This window comes from Dipodomys ordii, unplaced genomic scaffold, assembly GCF_000151885.1.
Source record: "Dipodomys ordii isolate 6190 unplaced genomic scaffold, Dord_2.0 Scaffold25, whole genome shotgun sequence".
Classification (NCBI taxonomy): Eukaryota; Metazoa; Chordata; class Mammalia; order Rodentia; family Heteromyidae; genus Dipodomys; species Dipodomys ordii.
In genome coordinates, this window is record NW_012267241.1 from 20,541,366 (window position 1) to 20,551,680 (window position 10,315).

The 10,315-nt window shown below is 38.1% G+C and overlaps 1 protein-coding gene across 1 annotated transcript in view; it reads right to left on the reverse strand.

Moving 5' to 3' along the window:
• Mib1 (mindbomb E3 ubiquitin protein ligase 1) overlaps positions 1–10,315 on the reverse strand; it is a 117,597-nt gene that overhangs the window by 42,610 nt on the left and 64,672 nt on the right. Inside the window, exon 11 of the mRNA XM_013014821.1 lies at positions 3,261–3,368. Within this exon, the coding sequence (XP_012870275.1) occupies positions 3,261–3,368 (108 nt within the window). The remainder of the gene's footprint in view (positions 1–3,260; positions 3,369–10,315) is intronic.

Here is a 10,315-nt window from a genome sequence, read left to right on the forward strand (position 1 = left end):
TTTATCTGACATATATAACTCTAACTCCTCTGAACATCACCTTTATAATAAAAAAAAATTTTTTTAAGAAAATAGAGCTGCCAAAATAACTAGGACCTAAGTTAAATAGTGATTACCTCCAAAGATAAATGATAAACCTAGATTAGTGTATCAACTAAAAAACTCTTATTCAAAAAAGTTAGCCAGGCATCAATAGCTCACAACTATAATTCTAGCTTCTCAGGATGCTAAGATCTATCTGAAGATCTCAGTTCAAAGCCAGTCCAGGCACAAAAGTTTTTGAGACTTTTATCTCCAATTAACCACCAAAGAGCTGAAAGTAGAGCTGTGGATCAAGTAGTAGAGGATGAAAAAAAAGTTCAAGCCCTAGGACCAACATGCACACACGCATGCACACACACACAAACCTAACTATAGCTGAGAGCAATGGCTCAATTCTGTATCCTTCGAGGCAAAGATCAGGTGATGATGGTCCCACATTAGCCCAGGCAAAATGTTTCCTAGACTCCATCTCAACCAATGGCTTTGGGGGGGCGGGGGGAGGTGCCTGTTATTCCAGTTATGGAGAAACACAAAACTGGGAACAGTGGCTAGACCCTATCGTCCCCAACATGTGAAAAGACAAGAAGGAAAACTGTAACTCAGGCCAGCAATGGTAAAAGGGACTGGAGGCAGAATGGTAGAATACCTGCCTATCAAGCTTGAGGCCCTAAATTTAATCCTTAGTAATGAAAAAAAAATCAAGCACAATGTCCTGATTTTAATTCCCAGTACTAGTTAAAAATATATTACAATAACGTAAGTGCCATGTCTATGTGCCTCTGATCATATAAAATAATATGTATCAAAATGAACTCCAGAAAATGGAACAAAAAAAATTACAATAAGCTGGGCTCCAGAGGCCACACCTGTAATCCTAGTTACTCAGGGGCTGAGATGTGAAGATCATGGTTCAAAACCAGCCTGAGCAGGAAAGTCCATGAGACTCTTTAATAAAGCACACACATGCGTGCACGTGCATGCGCGCGCGCACACACACACACATACACAGAGAGAGAGAGAGAGAGAGAGAGAGAGAGAGAGAGCCAGGAGATGAAGAGTTGAGCTGTAGCTTAAATGGTAGAGCACTAGCCTTAAGCATAAAAGTTCAGGGACAGTACCCAAACCCTAAGTCCAAGCTCTAGGACCAGCACACAAAAAAAAGGAAAATTAAAGAAAATAAAACTGTAATAGGTAAACTATAATATAGTTATATCCAAGATGCTCATTTAAAATTCAAACTCTGGGCAACAGAAAACTCCAACATCTAAGATGAAAGGCCTACTTCTAAAACCAGACTCTTTCAAAAGCTGTTTGATAATTCGAACTACAAACTATTAAAGAAAAAAAAAAAGAACTTTTTAAAATATGTGTCCTAAACTTTTAAGTTAACGAACCCATGTGCTGGTGGCTCACACCTATAATTCTAGCTAATTAGAAGGCTGAGATTTGTGGACCAAAGTTCAAAACCAGCTTGCTCCTGGTCAAAGACCTGGATCAAGAAAGTCCATTAAACTCTTACCTCCAGTTAACCAGCAAAAATGCATTAAGTGGAGCTATGGTTAAGAGGGAAAATGTCAACCCTTAGTGAAAAAGCTTACAGACAGTGCCTAGGTCCTGAGTTCAAACCCTAGACACACACACTCACACACACACAACTTTGTAATTAATGAAAAAATAGGTGGGTTTATCAAGTTAGCCCTCAACAACTCAAGTTTGGCCTCTTCTAGATGGGAAAGTTTTTCAGATGAAACTGCAACATCCTGCTTAGTTTATACTTGCTAGATTCTGACTCACTCTAAATAACCTTACACTGACTAAAATTAATGTAATCTTAATATATGTTTAGACAGGAGGCTATAGTTATAAAAAAATCAAACCAGCCAGGTGCCGGTGGCTCACGCCTGTAATCCTAGCTACTCAGGAGGCTGAGATCTGAGGATCGCGGTTCAAAGCCAGCCCGGGCAGGAAAGACTGTGAGACTCCTATCTCCAATTAACCACCAGAAAACCGGAAGTGGCGCTGTAGCTCAAGCAGTAGAGCGCTGGCCTTGAGCTGAAGAGCTGAGGGACAGCACCCAGGCCCAGAGTTCAAGCCCCACGACCGACAAAAAAAAAAAAAAAATCAAACCACTCTTCCTACCACACATAGATTCCAAACTGAAGTTCCAATGGCATTAAGGTATATTATTATTTCCTTTTCATAAGAATATACTCAAAGTTAAATTAAGCATAGGTAAGTATAAAGACTCAAATTAAGGTCAAGAAAAAGTAAGACTGAAAAAATGTCATTTCATTTATGGCAAAAGCCAACACCAAAATAAAACAAAAAGAAAAAAAGACTTGAGGGCTGGGAAGGTGGCTCAGTGGTAGAGCGCCTGCCTTGCATGCATGAGGCCCTGGGTTCAATTCCTCAGCACCACATAAGCAAAAAGAAAAAAGCTAGAAGTGGTGCTGTGGCTGAAGTGGTAGAGTGCTAGCCTTGAGCTGAAGAGCTGAGGGACAGCGCCTAGGCCCAGAGTTCAGGCCCCACAACCGGACCAAAAACAAAAAAAAAGACTTGAGTATCATAGAGATCAAAAAAGACCATGATGAGAAGTGTATGTATGCAGCCATTCTGAGTATGACTCCTGGGTACTCTCAGGTGAATTCCCAACAGCATAGCTGGGTTCCAACCCAGCTGGGTTCCACCATAGTGGTGGTAAACTCAAAACCTATCATGACTTAGGATTATGCTTAAAACACTGATGGATCTAACAAGAAATGTTTTTAAGCTGTCTTTGGTCAAATTTTCCTGTTCAATTAAATAAACAAAAAATACTAAATTCCAGAATAAAAATCCACCGCATATAGAAATATTTCTAGGGGCTGGGAAGGTGGCTCAGTGGTAGAGTGCTTGCCTTGCATGCATGAGGCCCTGGGTTCGATTCCTCAGCACCACATAAGCAAAAAGAAAAAAGCCGGAAGTGGTGTTGTGGCTCAAGTGGTAGAGTGCTAGCCTTGAGCTGAAGAGCTGAGGGACAGCACCCAGGCCCAGAGTTCAGGCCCCACAACTGGACCCAAAAAAAAAAAATATTTCTAAAGGGCTAAGGATATAGTTTAGTGGCATAATACTTATCATGTATAAAGTTCAAGGTTCAATCCTCAGCACTGCAAAACTAACAACAGTAATAACAATAAATTATTTCTAGAAAATTAATTTTTCAAGCTTAGCTTAGTTACCTCTGCTTCTACATCCACATTTTGCTTCAAAAGTAACTTCAAAATATCAACATGTCCATTTTGACTAGCAGCTTGCATAGCTGTGTGGCCAGCACATTGCCCATTTACCTAAATTAAAAAAAATAAACAAAAGGATGAACAAATATCATAAGAATCAATATATACATATAATATAGGTTTAAATCTAGTACACTACATAATTCCATGAAATTACTTAATTGGATGCTCCATTTGTCATAGTATAGATAGTATAGATCATAGTATATATCACAAACACTCTTTGATTTAAAGATTACAATCATTTCTTTAATCAGTATCATTATTTAAGGAGCTATGAAAGAATTTTAACCAATCTGTAGAGCCGAAAGAAGAATTGATAGGCAAAAGGAAAGAAGTTATTTTTATATAAACAATATACTTCCTTTTCACATTACTAGATTAGATCAAAGTAAAAAAAAAAAAAGCACTGAAGTACTTTTAAAAAATCTATTAGATGTACTATTATATAAACTCAATTCAATAAATGTACCAAATACCAAGTGTAGGATATATAAGTAAGTTATCTATATATAATTATTAAAATTTAAAAGCACCAATTTCCAACCTTCACTACAGACACCGTATGAACATATAACCTACTCATAACAGATACTCAAAAATCAAGTAAAATTTCTTAATCCTATCTCTTTTACACACTTCTATACAAATCTGAGAGCATAATAAAAATGATCTTAAAATGTAAAAACAAAGGAAAGGGAGGACTAATACTAGAAAGAAACAAAGAAACGTAGGTAGATAAGAAGGAAGGAAGGAAGAAGGAAAGAAAGAAAGAAAGAGTAGGGGGCAGGCAGGCAGGCAGGCCAACACATATGTGAAAGAAAACAGGGAAGAGCTAAGTGACTTTATAGGGCAGAAGAAGCCAAAGCCTAAAGAGCACAGGGAACTGAAACCCAAAACCTTTAGAATAAAGAACATTAGCAGGCACAAGATGGACTCAGATTTAAGTCTGATGTGCAACAGCCATATCCAAGAGAAGGATTTGCAGCCTCCATTATTTACATTAGCTAGCTGCCTACTAGCCTCTCAGCAGGAGAAAAAAAAAAGTTTTTCTTTTCTCAGGACCTTTAGGTACACTTGGAAGGTACTCTATCCTTCGAGCCATGTCCCTAGCACTTTTTGGTGTATTTTTTGGATAGTTTCTCACATTTTTGAGCTCTACCTACTTATACCCTCCATTTAACCATTTAGCTGGTAGGTACACACCACCTAGCTTATTTGCTGAGATGGGGGTCTTACTAACATTTATGCCTAGACAGGCAGAAACTTTTTGAACAAAGAGTCCAAGGGGCAGAGCACAGAGAACAAGCAGACAGGATAGGCATTTAACAAATGAGACTACATCAAACTAAAAAGTTTCTGCACAGCTAAGGACATAGTTACTAAGCTAGAAAGATAGCCAACAGACTGGGAGAAGATCTTTCCTGTAATACTTCAGACAAAGGCCTAATATCAAAGATATACAAGGAACTCAAGAAATTAACCCATCCCAAACACTAAATGGGCAAAAAGGAGAGACATCTCAGAAAAGGTAAGAATGGCAAAGAAACACATGAGGAAATGTTCATCATGCCTGGCCATAAAGGAAATGCAAATCAAAACACCTCTGAGATTCCATCTCACCCCAGTTGGATTGATTGGTCAACACTGTGAATCCAAACAACAAATATTGGCAGGAATGTGGGGGAAAGGGAACCCTATTGCACTGTTGGCGGAAAACTGGTACAACTCAGGACAGCAGTCTAGAGGTTCCTCAAGAAAACTAAACATAGATTTTCTTTATGACTCAATCACACCACTCCTGGGCATCTATCCAGAATATCACAAGCTAGGATATGATAGACACCTGCACATCCATGTTCATTGTTCCACTATTCACAATAGCCAATTTGTGGAGACAGCCCAGATGTCCTACAATAGATGAATGGATACAAAAAACGTGGCACTTGTACACAATGGAATTTTGTACAGCCATTAGAAAGAATAATATTGTATCATTTGCAGGGAAATGGATGGACCTAGAACAAATCATGTTACTTGATATAAGCCAAGGTCAGAGAGACAAACAGCCTGTGTTTTTCTCTCATACCTATAGAGCTAAAATAGACTGGGACATAATAACTTATACAGGTCTCTCATACACAGTGAGACCAAAGGAGGTTACTCTTAGGAGATAACAGAAAGGCAAAATGCCTATGTGCATTTGACCATACAAATTAGTATTTATCGAAATGAACTCCAGGAAATGGAAACAAGAGGATTTCTTTTTTCTTTTTGCTCTGCTTGTCCATTTATATGCCTTTGGGAGTGTAAGAGGAGGTACAGACATGGAGGGACAAAAGGGGGAAAATGTAACAATGATACTCACTGGACTTTATGTTGAAAATGAACTATACACCTTGTGGGTGGGGACAGAGGGGAAAACTGGGACAGAATGAGGAAAGGGGTGAGACTGTCCAAAAAGAAATGTACACTTTACCTGACTTATGTAACTGTAACCCCTCTGTACAACTTTATAATAACCATCTTAAAACTTTTTAAGAAAAACATTTTTCCCTGGGCTAATTCTGAACTTGAATACTCCCAATCTCTGCTTTCCTAGTATTTGCAGTAGTAGGCATGTATCTTCACACCTTGCCAAAGAGGAGTTTTTTTACCCAGAATAAGTGAGCAGCTATAGAAAGAAGACCCCTAAATAATGGCCTTGGGGGACCATCTCAAGCTCTACACACACATAATCACTATAATGCAAAGTCAGAAGTCCCATCCGTGTCAACAGAGCTACCAACAACTCTTTAATGTCTTGTTCAGATATGACTAAAACTGGAGATTTTAGGAGGACTAGAACACAAAAAGGGGCAAAATACAACAAATAATTTAAAACAAAAAAGAAAGAACAAACATTACTTTGGGAAGATGAAAAAGGAAAAAGTGAAAAAACTGGGAATACTGTGGAAAGTGAGAAGCTTTCTTTTTGCATTCAATATCAGAGCAAATATTCTATACAAATTCACAGAAAAATGTAGATAGGAATACTAAATATACAGAATATTTATAGATCTAAAGGTAGGGAAACTGCTCCAATACAGTAACAGTAGGATTATTTTTCTCCCCACTTTCAGTAATAGACATATCTAGACAGAAGATCAATAATAAAAGTTTAATTGTACCTCTGATCAAACAGACCTACAGAACATTTCACTCAAAAAGTACAGAATACATCTTTTTTTTTTTTTTTTCCGGCTATGGGGCTTGAACTCTGGGCCTGGGCACTCAGCTCTTCAGCTCAAGGCTAGCACTCTACCAATTGAGCTATAGTTCAACTTCTGGTTTTCTGAGTGGTTTATTGAAGAGTCTTACAGTCTTTCCTGCCCAGGCTGGCTTTGAACCACAATCCTCAGATCTCAGCCTCCTGAGTAGCTAGGATTACAGGCATGAGCAACCAGCACCCAGCAAGAATACATATTCTTTATTCCAGCATATGAAACATTCTCCTTAAGAGATCTTATGATAGGCTACAACAATTCTCAACAACTTTTTAAAATGGAAATAATTTTGAGGTTTATTTCCTCTCATCACAATGCGATAACACTAAACATTGATAGCAAAGAAAAGCTTGGAAACTATACAAATGTATGGTAATTAAATAGTTTATTCTTGAGCAATCAATGGATTAATGAAGAAATCAGGAAAGAATTAAAAGCTCTTGAAACAAATGAAAATGTAAAATATAACAAACCAAAATCTATGGAATAAACCAAAATCACTACTAAAGGAAAGGGTATGGCAATGAAAGCCTACTCAACAAAAAGCATATATGCTGGGACTACAGTTCACTCACAGGTAGAATACCTGCTTACCATGCATAGGGTGCTAGGTTCAAACTCCAGCACAGAAACAACAATAACAGCAGCAAAAGCACTGTGGAACACATCAGTAATCCTAGCAACTTAGGAGGTAGAAGGAAGACAGCATGAGTCAAGGCCACACTGGAGTAGATAGCAAGTTAAAGGCTAGTCTAAACTACCTAAAGAGACCTTTGTCTCCAAAAGCAAGGACTGGGATGTAGATCAGTGATAAAATGCCATGCAAAAAGTAAATAAATTTTAAAAAGATATACACATATAGGCATATATATGTCTACAAACACACATATGAAAGATCTCAAAGAAACAAGTTGTGTTTGGCAGAATTTTCATCATTTTGAGAAATACTTGAGGAAAAAAATTCAGGGAAAAATTATTTCTTTGGGCTTACAAAGTTGAGAAGAGCACAGTGGAGCAGAGCAGTTCAAAGCTGACTAGCTTCCTCTTCCTTCACATTTTTATTTCACCTAGGACCTAGGATCTCAACCCACTAGATGCTAGATGGTACATTCAGAACATGTCTTTCCCCCTCAATCTTTTCTGATACTGTCCTCCCAAATGTGTCTAGAAGTGAATTACAAATTTCATAGCATTAGACATCTCTTCAATCCAATCAACAATTAAGATCAACTATCACTCAACCTCTTACTGGACCTCAAGGAAATAAAAAATTAATACAAACAAAGCATGTGCCCAGTAAGCACCAGGACCTAAGTTCAAACCCCAATATTGTCCCCTCACACAAAATCCAAAAATAGCAGGAATGAAATAATAAAGATCAGAATAATAAAGACCAGAACTGAGGAGGCTGAGATCTGAGGATCTCAGTTCAAAGCCCACACTGATAGGAAAACCCGTGAGACTCTTACCTCCAATTAACTACCAGAAACTAAAAGTAGAGCTGTGGCCCAAATTAGGTGAGCACTAGCCTTGAGCAAAAAAGGCTCAGGAACTGCACCCAAGGCCTTCAAGTTCAAGCCTCACAACTGACAAAAAAAAAAAATCGGAGCAGAAATAAATGAAATAAAGACTAAAAAAATACAAAAGGTTAAAAGAGCAGATTCAATATACTATTACCACATGAAGAAGCTGAAATATGTTTAGTTGTGATAGGCTTGAGAAGAGACCCTAAGATAGAATAAGAAGAGGGAAAAAAATTCAAATAAAAATCAGATATTAAGGAAAAGACAATGTAATTAACACCACAGGAATACAATGGATCCTGGGTCCTGACACACTATCATGAACTATATGTACATAAAAATCTAATAATCTAGAATAAATGGACAAATTCTTGGACAAAGATTCCTTTCGTAAAGATTGATTTCTTATAAAATAGGAAGCCTAAACATATAATAGAACTGGTAAGTATTAAAGCCAACCTCCAAGAAATGTTCAAGATGTCATGCTTCATTATGCATCCCATCAAATATTCAAAGAATAGCAAATTGTTAAATTATCCCAAAAAGTTAAAGAGCAGCAAATTCTTCCAAATTCCAAATTCTACAAAGCAAGCATTACCCTCCTGCTATAAAAACCAAAGAGTGAAAAAAGAGAATATTACAGGCCAATATACTTTAGGGACAGATGCAAAACTCCTCAACAAATACTCGCAAATATAATCTAATAGCTTATTAAAAAGATTATGCATCACAACCAAATAATTTTTTTGGGGGGGGGGTCCGGTCGTGGGGCTTGAACTCTGGGCCTGGGCGCTGTTCCTCAGCTCTTCAGCTCAAGGCTAGCACTCTACCACTTGAGCCACAGTGCCACTTCTGACGTTTTTCTTTTTGCTTATGTGGTGCTGAAGATCGAACCCAGGGCCTCGAGCATGCAAGGCAAGCGCTCTACCATTGAGCCACCTTCCCAGCCCCACAACCAAATAAATTTTATCCTAGTGATACAATGATAGTTCAACATGGACTACTGAACATTATACACCACATCAAAAAATGAAGGGCTGGGAAGGTGGCTCAGTGGTAGAGTGCTTGCCTTGCATGCAAGAGGCCCTGGTTTCGATTCCTCAGTACCACATGAGCAGAAAAAGCTAGAAGTGGCACTGTGGCTCAACTGGTAGAGCGCTAGGCTTAAGCTGAAGAGCTGAGGGACAGCTCCCAGGCCCAGAGTTCAGGCCCACAACCAAGAAAAAAAGAAGGAAAAAGTTATGCCAGAAGCTGGTAGTTCATGCTTGTAATCTTAGTTACTCTGGAGGCTAAGATCTAAAGATCACAGATTGAAGCCAGACCAGGCAGAAAAGTCCCCAAGAGACTCATCTCTAATTAACCACTGGAAAAAAAAAGTGGTACTGTGGCTCAAAGTGCTAGCCTTTGAGCACAAAGAAACTCAGAGACAGCGCCCAGGCTCTGAGTTTGAGCCCCACAAACAGAAGGAAAAAAATCTTTACTGTCTTCAATTGTTTTAGAAAAACTATTTTATGGGATGGGAAGGGGAAACAAAGGAGGAGGCAATAATGCTTGATAAGAAATGTACTCATTATCTTGCCCATGTAATTGTAACCCCTCTGTACGGTATTTTCACAATAAAAAAAAAAAGAGTCACACTTTAAAGTTGATCTTACGGAAGTTGAGAGGCTGGGGAGAATATGAAGAAAGGAGGAGTCAGGAGAGGTATTAAAGATAAAGATAACAGGTAGAAGTTGTAGTATGCTATTGCACAAGGAGGTGATGATAGATAACAATTAACTACTGTATATTTCAAAAGCTAGATAGATTTTAAATATTTTCATCATAAAGAAATGATGAATGTTTAAAGACAGATGTCAACCCTAGTTTGAACAGTATACAATATGGATAAATGTATATAAATAGTACCCCACATAAACATGTTATCAGTTAAAAAATAAATTTAAGATTTCATTATGTAGTTCAGTGGTAGAGCAGCTGCCTATGATGCTTTAGCCCTACATTCGGTCCTTAGCACCAAACTAATTAAAAATTTTAATTTAAATAAAAGCAAGTTAGAAGTAATGATCAAATAAAGAATATGAAAGCACGCTCAATTACTGGGCACCGGTGGCTCACACCTGTAATCCTAGCTACTCAGGAGGCTGAGATCTGAGGATTGCGGTTCAAAGCCAGCCTGGGCAGGAAAGTCCATGAGACTCTTATCTCC